This window comes from Perognathus longimembris, chromosome 3 (assembly GCF_023159225.1).
Source record: "Perognathus longimembris pacificus isolate PPM17 chromosome 3, ASM2315922v1, whole genome shotgun sequence".
NCBI lineage: Eukaryota > Metazoa > Chordata > Mammalia > Rodentia > Heteromyidae > Perognathus > Perognathus longimembris.
In genome coordinates this window covers 49,718,352-49,743,688 of record NC_063163.1, presented here as the reverse complement: position 1 = coordinate 49,743,688, position 25,337 = coordinate 49,718,352, and the positions used below count along the sequence as shown (strand labels likewise).

The window sequence follows — 25,337 nt, the reverse complement described above, 5'->3', positions numbered from 1 at the left end:
AATTTTTAGTCTTTATAGCAACCATTTGTGCTACCCCCAAAGACTGCCTGCTGGCTTCAGAGGCAAAGACTAGAACCAGGAAAATCCATGTGACCTCCTCCCAAGTGTCACCAACTGCCCCACAGCTCTAGGTCTGTCCACAAGACTCTGTGGCTTGCCTCTGGTTCCACATTTCAGCTTAGAACACAGCCTAGAGACATGCCATATTCACGCTTACCCTTTCCTATGTGTCGCCTGGTATTTTCTATGGTTGAGTTTCTGTTCACATTTGAAAGAAGTCCAAGACAGAACCTGCTCCTGTTATTGGAAGGGTCAGTGAAGCCATCGATGAGCACGCTTCGGGAGGAAGCCTGGAACGTCTCCCCAACACGGTTGTTCAGTTCGTAGTAGGCGACTGAGCACCAGTGCTGGGGCTCCTCATAACAGACCGGCCGGAAGTCTGAAAGGGAGAGACAGATGGAACAGCATTACCGTCACACCTGGACTCTACCAAGAAATGGAAGTGAATGCTTTGAGCTAGAAGGGTGGCTGCTTTCCAGTTGTCTGTTTCAATTGGCACAGACTAAACTGCACGTCATACAGCGAGAAACACACTCACCTAGGCATGCTCAAAAGATGAACTGGCACATATACAGCAAAAGCATGACTTTAATGGCAGTCCTGGAAGATCTGGTGTTTGTTTGATGACAAGCATGCTTCCTGAGATTACAACAAGCAGTTTTATACCTAATGTGTAGGGATCAATCCCCCCAATCCCCTGTGCTCATTCTTGAGTACTGTGGGGGTCACAATCTCTCCTAGATGTCACTTAAGTTACATTATTTTCTATTGGGTAATTTGAACATATGCACTTCTACCACTCAGCAAGTGGTAGAGCCTCAGCTATAAGTGAGATAGTGCCCAGACTCTGAGCTCAAGGCCCAGTACTGGTGCACACACACACACACACACACACACAGAGAGAGAGAGAGAGAGAGAGAGAGAGAGAGAGAGAGAGAGAGAGAGAGAGAGAGAACATGAGAAATAGCAGGCCAGGTTCTGGGAATATGGCCTAGTGGTAGAGTGCTTGCCTCATATACATGAAGTCCTGGGTTTGAGTCCTCAGCACCACACATATAGAAAAGGCCAGAAGTGGCACTGTGGCTCAAGTGGTAGAGTGCTGGCCTTGAACATAAAGAAGCTAGGGACAGTGCTCAGGCCCTGAGTTCAAGCCACAGGACTGGCAAAAAAAAAAAAAGAGAGAGAGAGAGAGAGAGATAAAGAAAGAGAGAAATAGCAGGCTAGCTATTTCCATTTTGTTTGTTGTGTACTGGAGCCTGAACTCAGGGCCTGGGCACTGTCCCTGAGCTTTTGTGCTCAAGGTTAGCACTCTATCGCTTGAGCCATAGCTACACGTCCAGCTTTGGGGTGGTTAAATGGAGAGAAGAGTCTCATGGACCTTCCTGTCCAGGCTGGTTTCAAACCTGGATCCTTGGATCTCAGTCCCCTGGGTAGATAAGATTACAAACATGAAACACCAGTGCCCTGCAGCTCTGGAACTCATGTATCTCACACTAAAGAGGTGCTCATAAATCCCTTCTTTGTTTCTCAATCTGGACCCATTTCACAATGTGGCAACCCTTCCCTCCCTTCCTCCCTCCATTCTTTCTTTTTTAGTTTCTTCCTCCCTCTCTCCCCCCTCCCTTCCTTTATTCTCTTTCTTTCTTTCTCTCATTCTCTGTATCTTTTTCTCTCTCTCTTCCTTTCTTTCTTGTTTCAGTACTGGGGTTTGAATTCAGGGTTTTGTGCTTCCTAGGCACTTGACTACTTGAGCCATATCCCTAACATACACACACATTTTCTAGAGGCAGGAATTCTCTTTGTTTAGTGTCAAGGAGAGCATAGGTCATCATAACCCCCAGCTTGGCCTGTTGCCTGTCCCCCAAGCCACACCTTCCAACTGTAGTTAGAGGAGCATTTTAATCTTATCTCTACTGCCTTGAAGAACATAAGGTCTTGGAAATTTCCGGGGATGGTTTTCAAATCCATTTAGTTTCTGAAAGCTTCCAGAAGACTAGAATCAGAAACCAGAGCCAAAACATGTGGTTCAGCCAGGTGCAGGTGGCAGTAGTCTATGAGATTCTTATCCCCCATTAACCACCAAAAAGCCAGAAGTGGAGCTGCGGCTCAAGTGGTAGAGTGGCCAGCCTTGAGCACTAAAGCTCAGTGAAAGCACCCAGGCCCTGAGTTAGAATCACAGGACTGGCAAAAAAAGCAAAAAAAACAAAAAACATGCAGTTTGCAGGCCTTCTCTGTCTGGCATGGGTATAGCCCTGGTCATCTCAGAGGACGAATGGGTCCAAGGGCCTACAGAAGATTGCTCTACAAAGTGTAAAGCACTCTGTGAATGGTAGCTGCACTGATTACAATGACAATGATCCACCATCAATAATTGTTTTGGGGGCTGGGGATATAGCCTAGTGGCAAGAGTGCCTGCCTCGGATACACGAGGCCCTAGGTTCGATTCCCCAGCACCACATATACAGAAAAAAAAACGGCCAGAAGCGGCGCTGTGGCTCAAGTGGCGGAGTGCTAGCCTTGAGCGGGAAGAAGCCAGGGACAGTGCTCAGGCCCTGAGTCCAAGGCCCAGGACTGGCCAAAAAAAAAAATAAAAAAATAAAAAAATAATTGTTTTGGGTCTTATTTTCCCACAAGCCTTGGTTCTTACTGACCTGCGTGTTGATACGGACTGTCTGTCTCAGAAGAACTTTCTGGGGAGTGAGGGTAGCCGGCGGAGCACGGGGACTGTGAAAACACATGGCTGGGTGAGGGAGGCAGTGCAGGACACGGAGGCTGCTGGAAGGACTCAGGGTAGGTTGCGTTGTGAGGCATGAGCGGCTCGCTGTGCAGGGAGGCGCTGCGGAACTTGGCCAGGAGGCTGAGCTGGGGGTTATATTCGCTGTGTCTTGGCACAAGCACGGGGGGCAACACTAGGAGCAGAAGAAACAGGAGAGTGAGTACTGCGCGCTAGGCATCATGGGAGAATGGAGGAGAGGGGCGATGACCCTCTCCAACTGGCCATTTGCTGACGAATGGGTATCAGCCCTCCAGAATTAGCAGTTTTTGCTGTTGTTATTGTTGGGGCTGGTACTGGGGCTTGAACTCAGGGCCCTCAGATCTCACTTGGCCTTTTCAGTTCACGTTGGAGCTCTAATTGGAGATAAAAAGTATTGTGGACTTTCCTGTCCTGTCTGGCTTTCAAAACAGATCCTCAGATCTTAGCCTCCTTGTTAACTGGGATTACAGGCGTGAGCCACCAACAGCCAGCTCCTCTAGTATTCTTTCTGCTCATCATCCACGAAGGTTTATTACTCAAGTAGGAAGAGAATAAGTGAGGGATGCCAAAACAACAGCCCTCCTCCTCGCTATCAGCATCTAAAACAGAATTTTACAATGAATGACACACTTCAGAAAGCATCTTTCTAACATCAGCATTCCAAAAAGACTCTCCTTGGAAATGACCAGAGCTATATTCTTACACTTGTGCTCTCAGGATCTCACTGTTTGTATGATCCTTTAATTCTGTCAAACATGTCAATTTTTTTTAAAGCACAGTTGCTTTCAATTGCTGGCCATGGAACCTAAGTGATGCCCACAGTGTTTTCCTTCAGAGGCAGTGTTGCATTATTTAGATGAGCAACCTCAATTCAGGCTGAGCAATGTTGCTTCCCTTATGGGAAAGATTTAAAGGGGAAGAAAACAAAAAGTTCTTCAGTAAAGTGCAAACTAGAATAATAAAGTGAATGAGAAAAACACCAGTAGCCACGGGAAAACCTATAAAGTCTGCTTATTTTAGTCAGTCCTTTCTGGGTTCCATCCTTCAAAAAGAACATGGGTGTCCCTGATCCTGACTCAAGACGACAGAGCAGATTTTCAAGGGCAAGCTTTATCCAGGCACTGGAAGTTCCTTGCAACATCTAATATGTGCCTGGCCTAAAGGAAGTAATCCTAAGAGTTGAAGTGCAGCCTGTGACACTGTCCCAGACAGTGAAGCAAAGAAAACAGAGGAGAAAATAATCAAAGAACCAATAGAAGAAAACTTCCCAAATCTGTGTCTTCAAACTGAAAGAAACCCAGAGTACAAAACACAGTGAATGAAAACAGATTCAAACCTAGTCATTTCAAATATCAAAGGGTAAATGAATTATCCCGAATGCTCCCAGAGGATCGCCTCAAAGTCACCTTCTGAGAAATGAGGATCAACTTCCCACCTCAATACTGATGGCCAGAAGACAGGAGACCAGTGCCTTTCTGAGGGAAAGCAGTTCCTACCCCAACTTCAGTGCAGAAACCAGGAAAATAACCAAAAACTTCCACAAACCATGAACTGAAACATAAATAGCAAGGATTGAGAAGGAGAAGGAAGAGAGAAAAGTCCTCATCTTTTATGTCATAAAGGTGATAAATTATCTAGAGGTGATTAATCTGAAAGGATGTTATCTAGATTTTTAAATGATGTTTCTGGGGATGAGTGATTTATCATCACATTGATTTAAAAAAAATTGTATAAGAAGTACAAGTCCTGGCCAGGTGCTGGCGTCTCACTATTGTAATCCTAGTTACTTAGGAAGCTGAGACCTAGAGGATCTTGGTTCAAACCCAGCTCAGGCAGGAAAGACTGCTAGACTCTAACTCCAATTGAGCAGCAGAATGTCAGACTAGAGGCCTGGTTCACATTACAGACTACCAGCTATGAGGAAAAAGCTAAGCAAGAGAGCAGAGCCCTGAATTCAAGTTTCAATACCAGCACAAAAGAAAAAGAAAAAAAGAGAATAAAGAAATTGAATGTCCTAAAACTGACCTATAAAAGCATTTGTCTAGCATGTGTGAAGCCTCCGGTTCTATTCCCTCTGAAGCTAAAACAGAGGAATTCATATGTAAGAGCAACTTCCAAGCTTCTCCATACAGTTATTTTAGCCCTGAAATGACTTTCGGAAACTCTTTCTTTGGCTCTCTTCAGACCCAAACATGAGACACCTTTCTCTCACCTGAGATTGGGCAAAGTAGAAGCAGAAAAACCTTCCCCAGTCTAGCTCAGTGCAGCTCAGTGTGGTTGAGTCTAGTCTAGGAGAGTGGGGGAGGGAGGATGGATATTTTTTCACAGCTAATCATTAGCAAGGCCATTTTTAAAGATCTTTCAAGCTCTTAAGAACTGGGAAGTAGGGGCTGGGGATATGGCCTAGTGGCAAGAGTGCTTGCCTCGTTTACATGAGGCCCTGGGTTCAATTCCCCAGCACCACATATACAGAAAATGGCCAGAAGCAGCGCTGTGGCTCAAGTGGCAGAGTGCTAGCCTTGAGCAAAAAGAAGCCAGGGACAGTGCTCAGGCCCTGAGTCCAAGCCCCAGGACTGGCCAAAAAAAAAAAAAAAAAACTGGGAAGTGCTGGGAACTGATGGCTCAGGCCTATAATCTTAGCTACTCAGGAGGCTGAGATCTGAGGACTGTGGTTCGAAGCCAGAAGCAGAGCTGTGGCTCAAAGAAGTAGAGTGCTAACCTTGAGCAAAAAAGCTCAAGGGCAAAGTCCAGGCCCTGAGTTCAAGTCCTATAACTGACAAAAAAAAAAAAACTAGGAAGGAAGAAATTATGAGCATTCTACCTAAATACATCAAAATCACATAAAACTTAGGTATCTATTGAAATAAATGTTCTTTTCAGATCTTCCTTCCTTCTTTTCTTCCTTCTTTCCTTTCTCTTCCTTTTTTTTTTTTTTCTTTATTTCTTTGCCAGTACTGGGGCTTGAATTCAGGTTCTGGGAACTGTCCACTAGCTTTGTCTACTCAATTCTGGTGCTCTACCACTTAAGCCAGACCTCCACTTCCCTTTTGCTAATTACTTGACTATAAGAGTCCCATGGACTTTTCTGCCCTGACTGGCTTCAAACCAAGACTATATCCTATAGCTCAGCTTCCTGATTCTGAGTTGCTAGAATTAGAGGAACAAACCACCAGTGCCAGGCTTCTAGATGTTTCTGAAGACAATAGTTTATATTTGTTCTTCTGAATCAAACCTCCCTGTCTTCTCTCTCTACTTGTAGAGGTGTCCTTATCTTGGGGTCCCCCTACCAGCCTGAAGTCTGAAATACATTCTCGGCAAGGTGAGCAACACTCACCTGGCGTCTCCACCCGGCGGTAGTGGTAAGGGTTGATGCACACTTCCTTCTGCTTGGAGCCGAAGGGAAACTCGCAACACTCCAGTGGCTTCAGCTCGTGGTGGGACTGGAGATCAGGCCACCGCCACACTCGGCAGTAAATCACGTGAGGCAGACCTTTGCGGTGGGACACCTGCAGGCGCCCATCCAGAGACCTGGGGATCGTGACACATTTGCTGGGCTGTCCCGGGCAACTGAGAGCCCTCTCCAGCTCATCCATGGCTCCTTTCTTCTTCTTTAATTTCTTCACTAAAGAGTCAACGGCCTTCTCTGCCCACTTCTCCTCTTCATCTCCCTGCTTCCAGCCCAGCAGCCTCTTTACTGCAGGGCTGGTAAAGGAGAAGAGGGAGCTGATGGGGGTGCTGGAGTGCATAGGAGGGGGCCTCGGGGGTCCCACACACAGGAACCAGGCCGGCTGCCCTTACCACCAGGGACAGGCCAGTAGCAGGGAACTCTCCAGGGATGTCATAGGTGCAAATCTCCCCTTCCTTCTGGAAGCACCTGGAGAAGGGTACTGACTTCCTCCGAAGATCATGGATGGACCAGCCAACTCTGAAAAACATGCAAGATATCAGGAGCTTAGGGTACGGACCATATTTTATCCCACAATCTCTTTGTTATCTTTGGCCCTGCCTTCTCCTTTACTTCCCACTCAGGCCTTGGTCAGGGCCTGTAAAAATCTCCTGGAGAGCTTGTCCCTATTTTCAGCCCAAGTCACCACCCATCTAAACAACCTGCAGTGACCCCCGCAGCGGCTTCTCTCATTTCCCTCCCTTCTCCCTTCCCACATTCATCTCTGGATTCCCAAACCCATCTTTCATCAAGTCACTTTCCTACGTAAGAAATGATGGAACTCATGCCTGTAATCCCAGCTGCTTGGGAAACTGAGATCTGAGGATCACAGTTCAAAGTCAACCCAGGCAGAAAAGCTAGTGAGATTCATATCTCCAATTAATCATCAAAAAGCTGGGAGTGGAGGTATGGCTCAAGTGGTAGATTGTTAGCCTTCAGCAAAAAAGCTAAACCATAGTACTTAGTCCATGAGTTCAAGTCCCAGTACTGGCACCAAAAATAAACTGATTAATTTGTTAATAATTACTTAATTATGTGGTTCTTTGGTTTCCCAAGTGTAAACTTTGCGGCCTAGTCTAGGTCCTCTGTACTGTTCCCTCAGCCACTCAGTTTCCTGACTTCCAAGATGTACAAGTAATCCATCCTCACATAACAGAAAAGAAAGAAGAACAACTACATGCTAATGAAAAGAAAAAGGATCTCACATGTAGGGAGTGACTCTGGTCAAGACGTCTTATACACGCAAATGGGCATGTTACAATGAAGCCCCCTTATACAACTAATTAATACTAATTTTAAAAGCATAGGAGTCCTAATAGTTTCACTAGTCTTTGAGAGTCCTGGGGCTTGAACTCAGGGAATAGGTACTGTCCATGAGCTTCTTTTTGCTCAAAGCTAGCATTCTACCACTTGAGCCACAGTGCCAATGTCAGCTTTTTCTGTTTATGTGGTACTGAGGAATCGAACCCAGGGCTTTATGCATGCTAGGCGAGCACTCTACCACTAAACCATATTCCCAGCCCCCATTATATATTCTTTTAAACCGTTCTATATGATGGTGGTCCTCAAAATGTGTCCCTGGGATCTTTGAGACCCTTTTGTGGGGCTGTGGGGTTCTCTTTGTCCCATTCCATGCCTGTGTAAGTGAAATGTATGCACAACAGTCCAAACAATCAGTTGTATGCATATGAGAACCGCAGTGCCATCTCCCAAACCAGGTATTGAAGAGATGGCATGGCACAATGGGGAGAATGATGGAAGGGGTGTCCCTGGTCAAGAAGCAGTGGATATAGATGGACCTGTTAAATAGTAGCACCACAACCCCAACTTAGACAATCTTTTCAGGTCCAAACAAACAAAAATTTAAAAGAAAAACAGATATAAAGATGTAAAGATATAAAATAGATGTAAAGATATAAAACAATAACATTTTCCAAAATGTGTTTTTCCGATACAAACATGTTTATGTTCATGCAGAATGGATCTATTATTGTTAATGTCTCAAGTGATAATCAACACTTAGATTTCTCAGTTTTCATTTCTAAATTGGAAAAAAAAATGTTATCAGATGTAACAGAGGTTCTTTAAGGTTCACATGAATGTTTAGGTGGAAAGGGACCAAAAACCAAAAGAACGTGAGAACTGCTTTTGTATAGGTCACACACACACACACACACACACACACACACACACACACACACAGTGTGTATACACCAAAAAGTAATGTGGTCATGCTTGTTATTCTGCCTGAAAATTAGCTGGATTCTTCCTTGCCCTCTCATCCGAATGATCCATCCCCTCCGGGTTATTCAGCAGACCCATTTAAAGTTCCTGAGGCAGAACTGCATTTCCTCCTGGGGAAGCAGTTGGCTTTAACAAAAACCTCCTTTTCCCAGACTTTAAAAACCAGCTACCTCATTCATGTTTAAAGTGATTGTTGCTGCTGGTCACATTTCAGAGCAAGCTGATTCATTTCAGTCTCTTGGAATCAATAGAGGTCAAAATCTCCACTATTTGCTTGTTAAATAACTACTAAGTATAATTTTCTCCTTCACATCCCAGGAGGGAAAGCTGTACCTTTCTGAGTTCCATTTTAAAATTCAATTTCAGGTTCTGGGAATCGAACTAGGCAAGGCTCGACCACGGAGCTATAGCTCCAGCCTTTAAACTTTTCTTTCTCTCTCTCTTTTGTGTGTGTGCCTGTACAGTGGTCTCAACTCAGGGCCTGGACATTGTCTCTGAACTGTTTAGCTCGAAAAGCTAGTACTCTACCATTTGAGTACAGATCCACTCTGGCTTTTTGGTGGTTAATTGGAAATCAGGATTGTTGGGTATTTTTTGTTGTTGTTGTTGTTGTTGTTTTGCCAGTCCTGGGGCTTGAACTCAGGGCCTGAGCACTGTCCCGGAGCTACAGCACCACTTCCGGCCTTTTCTATTTATGTGGTGTTAAGGAATCAAACTTAGGGCTTCATGCATGCTAGACAAGCACTGTACCTCTAAGCCACATTCTCAGCTCAGGGCTTCTTTCTTTTTTTGTCCTGGGGTTTGAACTCTAGGTCCCATCAGTGTTCCCTGAGCAACTTTTGCTCAAGGCTAGCACACTGCCACTAGAGCCACAGCACCACTTCCAGCTTTTCTGTGATTAATTAGAGATAAGAATATCATGAACTTTCCTGCCTGGACTGGCTTCAAACCATGATCCTTAGATCTCAACCTCAAGTGTAGCTAGGATTGCAGGTGTAAGCTACCAGTGCCCAGCCCCAGGCTGGCTTCTGATTGAGATCTTCAGATCTTAGCCTACTGATTATAGGTGTGCCACATATAATCATGAACATAAACTTAAAAAATATTATTTGCTCCTCTGCTGTGATAAGCATTTATTTATTTGTTTACCTGTTTCTTTTTGTGCCAGTACTGGGGCTGGAACTTAGGGCAGAAGTAAATCCCTTAGCTTTTTCACTCAAGGCTGAGGCTCTACCACTTAGGCTACAGTGCCATTTCAGCTTTTGGGTGGTTATTTGGAGATAAGAGTCACACAAACTTTCCTGCCTGAGCTGGCTTTGGACCCTGATCCTCAGATCTCAGTTTCCTGAGAAGCTAGGATCTCAGCCTGCCGAGTACCTAAGATGATAAACATGAGCCACTGGTGCCAGCTTGATCACTCTCAGCACCTCCTGCAAGCAAAAGTGAGGACACTTTGTGAACAAAATACAAGGCTGACATCACTTCAGCCCTCATATGGACCTCATTTAAGACTGTCCAGAACTAAAGTGTGATGAAAAGGAGAGTTAGGGATCCAGAGCTATGCTTTTTTTCACTTGGCAGTCTGACTTATACACAGTTTTATTTAGAAAGGTTGATTTTGTGGCTTAACAATGGTGAATTTATAAAGTATAGCTAAGTCACTGTGTGCTCATGTTGTGTTTACTTAATCCAGACAGGCAGCACTGTGGCAGTGGCTGGAGAGATGAGGAGCTTTAAACAAGAAACACAGCTCGATACAAAGCAACCCCAACCCCCAGGGAACAGTGAATTCTGCTTCATTTTAGAGCAGATTTGTTATGAATAAGTGGTAGCATAAATCTTTATGCTTAGGTCAGTGGTAGAGAAAATTCTTTTGTAAAGAAATGTTTAGCAAAATTCAACTAAAATATACCTTTTGAATGGTTTTTGCTGCATGAAACAAATGTCAGATTCTCTAAACTGGAGTTGGTTTGGCTTTGTCATTTGCTTGCTTGTTTTTAGCTGTGAATTCCAAGGTGAAATCAATATATCTGAAATAGTTTGTGTAAAACCAGCAAAACAAAATAGACTCTTGCAAGACAGCTGACAAAGAAAGAGTAAGGTGTGCAATAAGACCATTAAACCTTTTTATTCAGGTGTGTGTTATGTAAATTCACAAAGAAAACTTTATTTTATTGTGCCTTACAATTAAAAAAAGATTGCCAGCTACCAATTGCCAGCTACAGGCTCACATCTGTAATTGTAGCTATTCAGGAGGCTGAAATCTTAAAGATCTTGAGGTTTGAAGCCAGCCTAGGTAGGAAAGTCCATGAAACTCTTACGTTCAATTACTCACCAAAAAAGCCAGAAGTAGAGATGTGTGGCCCTCGCTATATGGCACAGAACAGGGCAAAACAACAAAGTGTGTTCCATGAGCGTCCAAATATGCTTTCTCAATACAGAACATCACCTACCAACCAAACCCAAGTTCTACTTGCTTTCCAGTTGTTTCTTTCTAGAATGAATTTTGTCACTACAAAGGAATAAGAGTAAAATAAAAGACAGATAGATAGACAGATGATAGATAGATAGATGTACATACATATATGTTTGGCATGACTGTGTTGGGAGCTATTGGTTGGTGACCTGTGGTGTTGATAGCTTCAGACCCCCACAAATGCTGACCATTTCAGGACAAAGAGAAGAGAATGGAGTGGCTGTGCTTTCTCTGGCACCCTCCTCGCCTGGTTCATGCACTTGGAACACAAAAACAGTGCTTCTTTCTCTCCCTGGTACCCAGCTTTTACAATCAACCTCAAGTGAGTGAGCAAAACAACTTGTTTTTGAGAGTTTTTATTTTTAAATAAACAAGCACCCTTAAAAGCAGTGCTGACCACATATACACAAAATGATTTAACTATACAACAACAAAAAAAAAGAAAAAAGAAAAAAGGAAGAAACAAATCCACTGAAAAATAATTTTCATAGCCTGGTCAAAAGTTTGGGAGAAGTTAAATTTGCTTTTATTTTTTTCCTGAGCCTTGTATCCTGGGCCTCTGATCTCCTTTTGCTCTAGGCTAGCATTCTACCACTTGAACCACAGAGACACTCCCAGCTTATTCTGTGATTTAGTTGGAGATCCAGACTCCTGCCCCGGCTGGCTTCAAACTGCAATCCTCAGATCTCAGCCTCCTGAATACCTGGGATTACAGGCATGAACCACCGGCGCACGGCTAAACTTTCTTATATTAAAGTTGTCAGTGTAAATCCACCTCCTCTAAGTAGTTCACACAGATTATTTCAACTCATTCAGCCTTCTGCTAGTGTTTTTTTTCTTAATTCTGGAGAAAATATTGTAAAAACCTGATAGGTCAGCTGGCCTCCTTGGGCCTACCTAAGCACTGGGTACATGGAAACCTTGAATTGTCCTTCACTAGCACCCCCTCGTGGTCAGTATGCCAAAGAAAAGTCTCCCTCACCTACTAAGCTGTACACTGCAGTCAGCCCAGGGGTCAACTGATAACTGTTCAGCAAGAAGCCAATGCAGAGACAAGTCACAGAACATTGCTGTTTCATTATTTTTTTTTATTTTTTTATTTTTTTTGGCCAGTCCTGGGGCTTGGACTCAGGGCCTGAGCACTGTCCCTGGCTTCTTTTTGCTCAAGGCTAGCACTCTGCCACTTGAGCCACAGTGCCGCTTCTGGCCATTTTCTGTATATGTGGTGCTGGGGAATTGAACCCAGGGCCTCATGTATACGAGGCAAGCACTCTTGCCACTAGGCCATATCCCCAGCCCTGTTTCATTATTTTTTATTTTCAAATTTAAGGATTCTATCCCTCTACTCTATAGCCTGTAGTAAGTATGCGTTACTATCTCCCCTGGAAAACACTTTAACCAACCAAAGTTAGAATTCAAATCCAGGGCTGGGGATATGGCCTAGTGGCAAGAGTGCTTGCCTCGTATACATGAGGCCCTGGGTTCAATTCCCCAGCACCACATATACAGAAAATGGCCAGAAGCGGCGCTGTGGCTCAAGTGGCAGAGTGCTAGCCTTGAGCAAAAAGAAGCCAGGGACAGTGACAGTGACAGTGCTCAAGCCCCAGGACTGGCCAAAAAAAAAAGAATTCAAATCCATCTGCTGAAGGAACATTGAATATTCCCTCCCACCCCGCCCCAAGAAAAAGACTGTTTCTTGGCCACTGTAGACACTTCAACTAATACTAATAATTACTGCTCCTAAAACACAGAAACAGTGCAGGACAACTTCAATCGCGAAAATGTTGGCACATGTGGCATGATGGTACACCCTAGAAAGTAAACTGGGCTTCACACACGCATGTACATGTACACACACACACACACTGTCCTCACTTAAGCTGGCCTATCATCCCTAAGCAAGCATCTACCATAAAACTGCAATGTAAAGTAAATATAATTGCCTCACACCCATACCCGTGTGCTGTTGTGTAACCCTGGAATGCTACCTTGATTCCATATTCTGGGTGGGAGGCTCTTCACTCTGGGTGGTGTTTCCTACCACCTGCAAAGGGTCGGTCCAGTTCTTAGGGACTCTTATGATCATCTTGCTGCAGAGTTGAACACTATCACCCCCACCTGTTGTACCAAAGAATACAGCAGAGACAGAGGGGTGGAAGTGGGGGGACAGTGCAAGAGTGCTAGGGCACCTGTGAACCTCAGAACAATCTTCTCATTTTAGATGATTGTGCAAATATAGATTTCTCAATGGTGATAATGGATAGGTGTTTTTCCTCTGATTCTCCAAAGAGTCTGTACCTCCCAAAGAAGGTTAAAAAAAAAAAAAACTAAATTAATGCTGGTGACTCATCTCTAGCTACTCAGAACACTTAAATCTGAGGATCATGGTTTGAAGTCAGCCCAGGCAGGAAAGTCTGTGACACTTTTACCTCCAATTACCCATCCTCCAAAAAGCCAGAAGTTGGAGTTGGGGCTCGGGTGACAGGGCACTCACCATGAGCCCAAAAGCTCAGAGACAGGGCCCAGGCCCTGAGTTCAAGCCCTAGGACCATCACAACATTAATTAATTAATTAAACGGAATTAAGAAACAGAGGAAAAGGAGGAAGTAAGAGAGTAAGAGAGAAGAAGAATTCATTAAGAAACTGAGGAGAATAATAGATTATTCTAAGAGACTAAATAAATGAGCTAAGTGTGGTTCACAGGGTTAACAAAGAGAAGAATAAACAGAGGGTAAGAAAGAGCGGCCCTGAAGTGTTTTCATGAGAAGTGCTTTCTTAAGTAGTTACAGCTTGGTCCCTGCAATGGCTATGTGTGTGGCCATTGACCCCCGCTTAACATAAGTGCACTCTGGAACTTGGGTCAAGGTACAGAGAGATTCAATGGCTTGCATAAGATCACAAAGTACCGAGGGTCTCCAATGTAAGATGGTCGGAGGTACAAGTTTTAGATTTTACAAAGGAGTGAAAGTGATGTGTATTCAGCAGAAATGTCTTGAAAGTCCAAATTCAGATTCTCCTCTAGGCAGATAACATGAGATTCATCCTCTCACATAATGCCAACTGGAGCCAGCATTCACGGCTACAGGCCAGCTCTGCCATTAGAGGAGGCAATGACTGACACTGTGTGAACCATGCCACCAACACAGATTTTGGATGTTGTGCTTTGTATCCTATCATGTCTACAAAGCATCCCATCATGCACGCCCATGCACACACACACACACACACACACACACACACACACACCCTGTGGATGAGAGATGCTTTGTGTTTGATGACTATCCCTAACTGCAGGCTAAGGAGTACTCCAAGCTAGGCAATGATGTTTAGTAAGCTGAGTGCATTATCTTCATATTATCTTCATGTTTCACTTATGATGTTGTCAACAAATGATGGATTTCTCGGGCCATTTCTTCCACCAGAAGCATTGATAGCAAGTGGTGGTGACCTTGAAAGTGTGGCTTCAGGCTCACCCACTTCACCACAGCAACCCACTCCTGCTTCCAAAGGAGACAGAAGGAAAACAACAATGGTATCTCCAGCCCAGCACCAGTAGTTCACTCCTGCAGTCCTAACGAATCAGGAGGCTGAGATCTAGTCAGCCTGGACGGGAAAGTCTGTGAGGGTCTTATCTGTAATTAACCGCACCAGAAAAGCTGGAAGGAGAGCTGCAGTTCAAGTGGTAGGGTGCCAGATTTGAAGGAAAAAGCTAAAGAACAGTGCCCAAGCTCTGAATTCAAGGCCCAATACTCTCTCTCTCTCTCTCTCTCTCTCTCTCTCTCTCTCTCTCTCTCTCTCTCTCTCATACACACACACACCCACACACACACACACACACACACACACACACACACACACACACGAGGGGGGTGTCTTCTCTGACAGATTTAGACTAAAAGCAAATGACCCTGTACCTGAGGCCTGAGGAAGGAAGGAGCTGAGATGGCAAGAAGGCAAAGATAGAGACCTCTAAGGCACTAAAGACCTCTTTGATCTCCAAAAGGCTGTGATTCTTAAGAAATGAGAGGTACAACAGAAGGACTGGCTCTGTGTCCCAAAGGAAAGGATTAACCAGAGGTAAGCTGGACCTGCTGACCTCTATCCCCTCACCCTTCTACTTCACCCTGCACAGCTACTGAGTGCCTACCAGAGCTGTAGCAGAACAGCCCTGGCCCTTCCAGGCCTTAGAAATTGCCTTGGATAGTGACAAATCAATGTTGCAATCTTCAAAGCACTTTGCAGCAAACCAACATGGTGTTAAGAGACAGGGAGGGGCAAAGGACCCGTGTCGACCTAAGTTGAAAGTGTGGGCACCTCTGAGGCTGTAGAATAAGAACATTGGACCAAAGCACAAAGAAGATGGCGTTGTGGTGAAAGGATTTGGTAAATCTGGGTAGGTGCAGCAAAGCTGTTGACCAAGGATAAAAGGCTGGAGGCCTTTGTTGGAGACCAAGGAAGATGGCTGGAGGCAGGAAAGTCCATTATCTCCAATTAAGCCCCCAAAAAGTTGGAAGTGGTGCTTTGGCTGAAGTGATAAAGTGCTAGCCTTGAGCAAAAAAAGCTCAGGGACAGCACTCAGGCCTTGAGTTCAAGCCCCAGGACCAGCACATACATATGTTCAGGTACATGCACGTGTGCATGCACACACACACACACACACACACACACTCACTCACAAAGATAGAGGGAGGGAAGGAGTTGGACAAGGGCAGGAAAGAAGAGAATGAGCACAGATGTAGGCAGGTTTGTCTATACCGTCTCCAGAAGATCAGCTTGTTTCTTCTGTGACTCTAATGGGTCGAGAAAGACTGGGAGGAAGTAGGTGAGAGATTTGAGAGGGGTGGAAGGAGGGAAGGGTGGGAGAAAGCCATTCTGAGTAGAAAGCAAACGGCAAGTTCCTGCATGGAGCAGCTGGCCAGCGTGGCTGGGCTGAGTCATACTCCCCAAGAAGCTTCAAGAAAGTAGATCTGTCCTCACACAAAGTAGCGTCTGGTACAAAACCTGGCTCCTCCCTGCTGGGCCCTTTTTCCCCTTCACAATACCAGGAGAGGTGGCATAAAGAAGGAGGGCACAAGCACAAAAACATCACTGTAACCAGCTCTCAACATAGAAATGGGGCCCATTCCTGCTAAAGCACCAAGTCTCCTCAAAGGAGAAAAGTGGTAACATTCCTGAACACTTTTTGTGATAAGCATGCCATTCTGCCTTTGCAAGGGAAGAAATCAGAAGAAATTTTGGGTACAGTGGGCATTTTTATCCCTTATAAACTGCAGCACATAACTTGTCTTAATTAATCTTATTATTATACTGGCTGTTTTTGTGTGTATACTGGTACTGGGGCTTGAACTCAGGACCTGGGCATTATTACTTAGTTTTTTCTCTCAAGGCTGGTACTTTACACCACTTGAACCACAGCTGTTCTTCTGGCTTTTGAATAGTTAACTGGAGGTAAGTCTTTGACTTCCTAGCTAGCACTGGCTTCAAACTATGATTTTCAAATCTCAGCCTCCTGAGTAGCCAGGATTACAGGTGTGAACCACAGACACCTAGCAATATAATAGCTTTTAAAGATGAGGCTAACCAGCACAACAATGTTCATTGCAGCACAATTAGTAATAGCTAGAATCTGGAACCAACCCAGATGCCTCTCAGTAGACGAATGGATCAGGAAAATGTGGTACATATACACAATGGAATTTTATGCCTTTATCAGAAAGAATGGCATTGCCCCATTTGTAAGGAAATGGAGGACTTGGAAAAACTTATACTAAGTGAAGTAAGCCAGACCCAAAGAAACATGGACTCTATGGTCTCCCTTATAGGGAATAATTAGCACAGGTTTAGGCAACTCACAGCAGAGCATCACAAGGCCCAATAGCTATACCCTTATGAACACATAAGATGATGCTAAGTGAAATGAACTCCATGTTATGGAAACGATGGTTAGATCACAGTTGTAATTACTTCCAATGTGCCATGTGTAACTGTAGCTTCAATTAATGATGATCTTGTTGTATCACCCTCCTGTGGTTGTACCTACACTACCTCTGTATCTTATCTGAGTATATCGGAAACCGTGTATACTGGTGTTCGAACTAGGAAATTGAAAGGGAATACCAAATTCGAGAGACACAGGGTAAAAAAAAGACAAACAACCACAAAAGCAATACTTGCAAAACTGTTTGGTGTAAATGAACTGAACAACTCATGAGGGGAGGGGAAGGGAAAGGGGGAGGGGGAGGGGGAATGAGGGATGAGGTAACAAACAGTACAAGAAATGTATCCAATGCCTAAGGTATGAAACTGTAACCTTCCCGTAATTCAGTGTGATAATAAAATAAATTTAAAAAAAAAAAAGATGAGGCTATAAGATCAACACTTCTGTTCCCTTCAAATGATGCGGGAGAAACTGAGTCATTGACTTTGGAAAGACTGGAGGAAAGAAGGGTAGAAGACATTTTACTTTGTATTTTTTTATCAGCTGGAAAATGCGTATTCGATCAGAACAGTCACAATAGAAAACTGAGTAGGGGCTGGGAATATGGCCTAGTGGCCAGAGTGCTTGCCTTCTACACATGAAGCTCTCGGTTCGATTCCCCAGCACTACATATATAGAAAACGGCCAGAAGGGGCGCTGTGGCTCAGGTGGCAGAGTGCTAGCCTTGAGCGGGAAGAAGCCAGGGATGGTGCTCAGGCCCTGAGTCCAAGGCCCAGGACTGGCCAAAAAAAAAAAAAAAAAGAAAGAAAACTGAGTAGAGGGTCTGGGAAAGTGGCTTAGTGGTAGAGTGCTTGCCTAGCATGCATGAAGCCCTGGGTTTGATTCCTGAGCACCACATAAACAGAAAAAGCCAAAAGTGGTGCTGTGGCTCAAGTGGTAGAGTGCTAGCCTTGAGCAAAAGGAAGCCAGGATCAGTGCTCAGCCCCTGAGTTCAAGCCCCAGGACTGGCAAAACAACAACAACAACAACAACAAAACTGAGTAGAGGACTGCAGAAAAGTGAGAAACATTTTGACCATAATCCTTCCAAGTGCTTTTTCTGCTTTGAAGAATCAGCCTTACCTTTTATTATTAATAAAGATTGTTTCCCTTGTGCCTTCCTTAACAAATTCTGAACTGGTAACATCTCTTAGTCTCTCTGGGGTGCCTTTTATCTTGCCCAGCTATTGTGACCACTACAGGAAAGGGTGGGGTGTAGCTCAGTGGTAGAGCTGCAGGTATTGTAGGCCCTGGGTTTGATTTCCAGCATGGGGTAGAGTAGGCAATCCAGATAGATACACAGACAGGCAGATGATAGATAGATATAACTTATGATAATCATTAATATATAATGACTATATATGTATATATACATATATATATATATATATACACAGAGAGACAGAGACATGCATGGTATCTTGTAGTCACTCGGGCACTAATGTGCTATTTGCTCTAGAGTGTGACTCTATGATGCTTTGATTTCCAATACCTCTTGGGCTTTCAGCTAGCCAGTGGTATAATTCACTTATTGGAAGCTCTTACTTGTTCTAAACCTTTCATTAACTTAGCTAGAACCAAAACAGGACTTTTAACACCCAGCAGAACCCAAATAGGGTTGTAAAGCCCATTCTAATGGCTTCTTTGTATCAGAGAGCTCAGATTGAAATTTTATGTATATTATCACATTCCTGACAATGCAATTCTTTCTTCCCTGGTACATTTGGAACTCTTCACATGTTTATAAAACATCCCACATTCTCAAGGAGAAGAGGAATCAGGCCAAGCATTTCAGCATGAATGATTTATGAATTACAAATTGAAAATACTTAGAAATCTATTTTTACTGAACTGTTTATAAACTAGTGAAGAGCTCTTGCCAAAAACTGAAACACAAAACAAAAAGTAAAATAAAAAACAAAAAACCTCTGTACCTTAGCAACCTCACAAAGAATAAGCCAGATCTGATACAACACAAGGTGTCCTTGCTCCAAACAACTCTGATCCACAAAAATCTGTGTTTACCACAAAACATAAACTTGGGAAAGACTATTTGTCTTACAAAATGAGTCATAGTTCATGTGAAAGTATGATTCAATTTACAAAAATCTTATTCACGTACAGCTTTTTCAGGAATAAATATCCTTCCATTCAATAAATATTTACCAATCTCTCTCTATGTTTCAAGCTCTAAAAGTCAACTGTGAAACTTTATAAAATTTATTACTAAAAGCACATCTAAGTTTTTCCTCAGAAAGTGTAGTACGTACTGTATCAGAATTAAGAGCTGTCACTTTACATTTCTACGTTCAAAATACAATTTTAACTTTGAAAATATATTGTGCCCATCCCACCTTCTGAATGCTTTTGTCAGCAAGTTGCAGAACAAATCAAATTAGTTTTGAGGACACTTTATCTTATCAAAACACCAAACATATTTAAAACTTGAAATATTTTACAACCAGTCCAGCTTTTGGGGAAAGCAAAACAGTATTCGTTTACTGCTGTAGTCAGTGAACCACTTTTTTAAAACTGCGTGACCTTTGGTGAACATATCAGCTGTATTATTCAAAATATCAGATAGCCAGGTAGAAAATAGAAGCGCTCCCTCTGTCCTGAAGTGATGAAGATAATCTCTTGCTATGCTAGCTTTCAACAACAAAGTGTTGCTAATGCTGTTCTGTAGTGTTCAATTTAAAACTTTTCTGAAGCTGGATCCTGCTGTAAAGTTATGCGGTTGTAGTTACCCAATTTGCTTTGAATTTGTTTTGCTCTGTATTGATCACACCTGTGACCCACCCCACCCCCCAGAGTTTCATCCTGTTTTGCCACCTGGCTGTTAGATGATTTCCAGTGAAGATAAAGATTCCCTGACCAGTTTGTTGTAACTGAGACCTCTCAGAAGTATCAAGCCACTATGGTTAAGCTAAAGGGAAAATTCCTGTCATTTTTGGGTTTATAAGCAGCCTTCTGAGATGGCCCAGGACTGCATCTTGAAATCCCAACCTGCAGTCCTGGGTGCCAGTATTATTTTCTCCCTCAATAAAATCTTTTTAAAATTTTTGTAACCTGAGTGTCTCATTTGCCTGTCGATCGTGGACCCCACAACACTCTCTCTCTTTGCTCCTCCTCTTCCTCTTCTCTCTCCTTTCTTCCTCCCTCCATCTCTAAAAGTAAATGCAGTTCAACCCAAATAATGGGAATGTGTGCTGTTGTTATGGCAAAAGCCGTGCCTCATAGTTATAGCACACATAGGACAGAGCATCTATTTTTTAAAAATATTCTCTATTTTTCATTCAGGACTGGGTTTATAATCTCCACAGCTCTAGTTATCTAAATAATTCTTCTTGATAAATTAATAATTTATAAGAAATTATAATAATAATAATCCTTCTTGATTAGCTAGTATACTCTGACAACCATATCAGAAAACACACTTCACATGCAGAAGTCCCATGTTGACCTTTGAAAAATGATTCTGAACAAAATCTTCAGTAAACGTATTTATTACTTTTAGTCAAATTAAATAACTACACAGTGACATCACCAAGTCTGGACACTGTTGTCACTAAAAGGACAGAGGCCAGTGGAGAAAGAACAGAGCTACAGCTCCCATGGGATGTAATTTAATAATCCCATTAGCAATTTTCATTGAGGCATGCATATTACTTTTGTGTTTCAATGGATAACGTTTAAAATGTAAATAAATATGGAAGAATGAAGAGCCGGTAATATATATTGTGTAAACTGCCACTGAATAACTGTAATTTTCTTCATAACAGTAGATCCTGCTGCTTTGAGATTAAGCAATATATTGCCACTGCATAAATTAAGCCCTATGGTCCCATCTGTTTCTAGGTTCCATTACAGTCCAGCTACTGCTAGTTAACACAGGAATGCAAATGTGTCTCTTTATATACAATTTGGGAAAATCAACTGTGTGTCTCAATAAAACTTGGCAGGGAGTCTGATTTATGGAGGCAGTTAGCTATGCATCTTCTGAGCCTCCAGGCCCTGATGATGATTAAAACAATATGTGAAGTATACAAACCCATCTTGGAAATTGCAGAGCACTGGGAATTTGCCAGTTGCTAATCACTCTCTATGTGGGCCTCAGGGAAATGTCTAATTGCCCTATGCAAATCATCAGTGCTTTAATTATAGCCTGGGACTTTTATTCTCTGGATAGAGGCTGATACCCTGGAGAAAGCTTTACTTTAAGCCTTGACCTTCAGCAACTGAAAGACCTGGGGCAATTCTTGCCTCATCTCCAGAATCCACTGAGGGATGTCATGACTCTTAAGGCTTTAAAGCCAGCACCTAAACCACAGGCTTCTGGGTTCAGCAAACAGAAATTCTCGGCTAGGTCAGTACTTTGGATACATTGCTAGTTTCCCCTAGACTGCAGTTTTGCTTGTTCATATGTCTCTACTGAATGATAACGTGGTGTGTGTGTGTGTGTGTGTGTGTGTGTGTGTGTGTGTGTGTGTGTTGTGTGTATGTGAGGGTGTGTGTGCATGCATGTGTGTCTACCTATGCGCACACACCAGTACTGGAACTTGAATTCAAGTCCTGAGTGCTGTCGTTTAGCTTTTTTGCCTAAGCTGGCCCTCTACCACTTGAACCACAGCTCCACTTCTTTGAAGCTCAGAGTCTCATGGACTTTACTACCCAAATTGACTTTGAATGGAGATCTTCAGATCTCAGCCTCCGGAGTAGCTAGGATCACAGGTGTGAGCCACTGGCAGAAGGATGAAATCCTTAAGGACATAGACTGACTCAACTCCATAGCTCTGATTCCTCACATAAAACAGGCATTCCAGTAATATTGGTTATCATCTGTCAGATGACGATGGTATTGATGCCCAGGATACAGTAGATGCAAATAAATAGTAATTGTTGGTAATTTCCTTTCTTTCTATTAATGGGGATTTCCTTTCTTTCTGTCCTCTTGTCATCACTCTGCTGTGAGAATTCATCCCAGGCTCTTACTATACTGATCTCTGTCCTCAATTAGGGAAGATAGGGTTCATTTTGCTTCCCCAGGGGGCAGTTGCCAATGTCTGAAGATTGCCTTGTTTGTCACAACTGGAAGAGAGAGGTGTCATGAGACCCAGTGAGTTGGGAGCAAGGATACTGTTAAACATTCTACAAATAGAAGACAGTCGTCCCTCCCCCACTCCCCCATTTCCCAACAAGAATTATCTGGCCAATAAGGCTAAAGCTGGGCAGCTCCCATTCGGACTGTTATTCCTTGACATCCACCCCTGGCTGTTCTTCCCTATTCCAGTTCATCTTTAAACACTGTAATCTTTCTTATCATTATCCTAGTCAAACTGCCTTACATTCATTGTGAATATATTCTCTTGTACTTAGCACTTGCTGCCAGCTTTTCAGCAACACCCTTCAATATTTCTATATATCAAAAGTGGAAGCAGGGGGCTGGGGATATAGCCTAGTGGCAAGAGTGCCTGCCTCGGATACACGAGGCCCTAGGTTCGATTCCCCAGCACCACATATACAGAAAACGGCCAGAAGCGGCGCTGTGGCTCAAGTGGCAGAGTGTTAGCCTTGAGCGGGAAGAAGCCAGGGACGGTGCTCGGGCCCTGAGTCCAAGGCCCAGGACTGGCCAAAAAAAAAAAAAAAAAAGTGGAAGCAGGAACCAAATTTGAAAAATTCTTCTGTCTAAACTGGACTATGGTGGCTCACACTTGTAATCCTAGCTACTCAGAATCAGGAGACAGATCTGAGGATTGCAGTTCAAAGCTAGTCCAGGCAGAAATGGCTGTGAGACTCAACTCCAATTAACCACCCAGGGTCAGAAGCAGAGGCATAGCTCAAGGGCCATGAGGAAAAAACTAAGGGGCAACACCCAAGACTCCAGTGCAAGCCTCAGTACTGGGGGAACAGGAGGGGATTTATTTCTTCTATCTGCTTCACAACACTTTAAAGTCTTAAAAATGAGGAGTTTAAGTGAGGGACACCAAGAGGAAAAGCAAAGCCTCCAGGTGACGACATAGAGGTTTTCTTCAGTAATCCAGGTTACTACAATTATACAAGCCAAATGGCCTTTATGATTCCATCTGAGGGGGCAGTAAGGAGTACTGAAAGCCCCACCACACTGGCCTGCTACTGATTACACTGGCTAGACAGCTTTTACTCTAACCCCCATTTGTGTAAAACTAATGTGACTGAAGAACCGTGACTTTTAGAAACAGGATAAAATCTTAAATGGCTGTTTTTTTTTCAGATTTATATCACCATAGATTATGAAATTTTATAGAATTAATCTTCTTAAACGTGGAAAAAATAGATAAATGCAAGAAATAGCCGAACATTGGTGGTTTACAACTATAAACCTAGCTACTTAGAATTAAAGTTCAAAGCCAGCTTGGGCAGAAAAGTCCATGAGACTCTTTATCTCCAATTAACAAGTAAAAAGATAGAAGTATAGTTGTGGCTCAGGTGGTAAAGTGCCAGCCTTGAACAGAAAAGGCCAAGTGAGAGTATGAATCCCTGAGTTCAAGCCCCAATACTGGCACAAAACCAAATAAAAAACACCCTGGGCTGGAACTGCAGAAAAAAATAAATGAAATAAATGTGGGGAATATGTAAAATTTCTTTAGAAAAATCCCATTGAAAATCTCATTCCATGAAATTCATATGTTTGATTCTTTATATATTCTGTCAAGAGTATATAAGGAGCTCATACAACTCAATGATGACAGCAACAAAATGGCCATTTCAAAAGTGGGAAAAGCACCAACTTTCTCCTTTCTCCTTTCCCTCCAAGCTTTTGCCATGTTGCCTATGCTGATTTTAAGTATCTAGGCTCAAAAGGGGAATATCAAAATCAAGAGACAAAGGACAAAAAGACAAACCAGTGCAACAGCAATACTTACAAAACTACATGGTGTAAACCAACTGTACAACTCATGGGGGGAGGGAAATGGGGAGGGCAAAAGGTGGGGGAAAAATGAGGGAGAAGGTAACTAGTTGGATAAGAAATGTATGTACTGCCTTATGTGTAAAACTATAACCCCTCTGTACATCACTTTGACAATAAACAAATAAATAAAAATTTTAAAGAGAAAAAAGGCTTAAAATAAAAGTCCTTTTACCTGGGTAACTGCTAGAACTATAGGCATGTACCACCACACCCCACTTTTAAGGGATATTTCTTCAAAGAAGATATAGGATAGAAATAGCAAATACACATGTGAAAAGATGCTCAACATCACTAGTCAATAAGGAAAGCACAAATCAAAACTGCAATGAGGCCGAACACTGGTGGCTCATGCTTGTAATCCTAACTACTCAGGAAGCTGAGATTTGGAAGTCATGATTTAAAGCCAACCCAGGCAGAAAAATACATGAGATTCTTATCTCCAATAAACTACTCAGAAAAAGCTAGAAATGGTGCTGTGGTTCGAAATGGTAAAGCACCAGCCTTGGGCACAAAAGAGGCTCAAGGACAGCACCCAGTCCCTGAGTTTTGAACCCAGTACCAACAATGCCCCCCTGCCCCCCCCCTGCCACGAGGTGCTACTTCACACTTAGCAGGATAGGTATTATCTGGCAAAACAGAATAACAAGTGTTGGCAAGCACAGGGAAAAATTAGAACCTTTCTGTGAATGTAAAGTGACTTAGCAACTGTGGAAAACACTTTGATAGCTCCTCAAAATATTAGTATAGTTACCATGTGACCTAGCAATTGCATTCTAGGTATACAATCAAAACAACTAAAAACAAGTATTCAAAGTTATTCACAAGAGACAAAAGATGGAAACAACTTGAATGTCCATCAAGAGATGAATGATGCACAAACTGTGTTATAAGTGACTAGAGTTAAAGTCAGTGGTGATCCATTTTGAAGGCAAAGCATTTGCTTCTGAGTGGAAAATTACCAGTGGCTTCCGCAACTCAGATGTGACAAGGTTCGTGCATTGGGGCAAACAGGATCAGATAAAAGGATGATAGAAGGGGACTGATTAAACAGGAAAAGAAGGGCCTGCAATAAAATGCAAAAGGGGGTAGAAACAGTGCATGCCAGAAAGCACATACCCAGAGAAACCTTACACACACACACACACACACACACACACACACACACACACACACGGGGTACAGACAGCCAAAAGATGGCTTCTAAAATTCAACCAATTTCAAGAGATGCATATATTTGAATTGCCCAATAGAAAGTAATGTAACTTAGCCGATGCCCAGAAAAAATGTGAACTCCGTAGTATTTGGACCAATGAGCAACTGTGGGAAGAATCCCCACACACCAGGTATAAAATTGCTTGTTATATAGTTAGACGTGTGTGGTGTGTGTGTGTGTGAGTGTGTGTGTGTGTGTGTGTGTGTAATGGGGCTTGAA

The 25,337-nt window shown here is 43.1% G+C and overlaps 1 protein-coding gene across 3 annotated transcripts in view; it reads right to left on the bottom strand.

Moving 5' to 3' along the window:
- Smad9 (SMAD family member 9) overlaps positions 1 to 25,337 on the bottom strand; it is a 45,789-nt gene that overhangs the window by 8,364 nt on the left and 12,088 nt on the right. The window contains exons 1-4 of one of the 3 annotated variants that reach the window (XM_048341496.1): positions 13,022 to 13,337; positions 6,150 to 6,740; positions 2,712 to 2,969; positions 218 to 439 (exon numbers count right to left, since the gene is read on the bottom strand). In XM_048341496.1, the coding sequence (XP_048197453.1) occupies positions 218 to 439; positions 2,712 to 2,969; positions 6,150 to 6,561 (892 nt within the window). In that variant the 5' untranslated portion in view covers positions 6,562 to 6,740; positions 13,022 to 13,337. Of the gene's footprint in view, positions 1 to 217; positions 440 to 2,711; positions 2,970 to 6,149; positions 7,120 to 13,021; positions 13,338 to 25,337 lie in introns of those variants that run through there. The other 2 variants (XM_048341495.1, XM_048341498.1) reach the window with 2 other exon arrangements.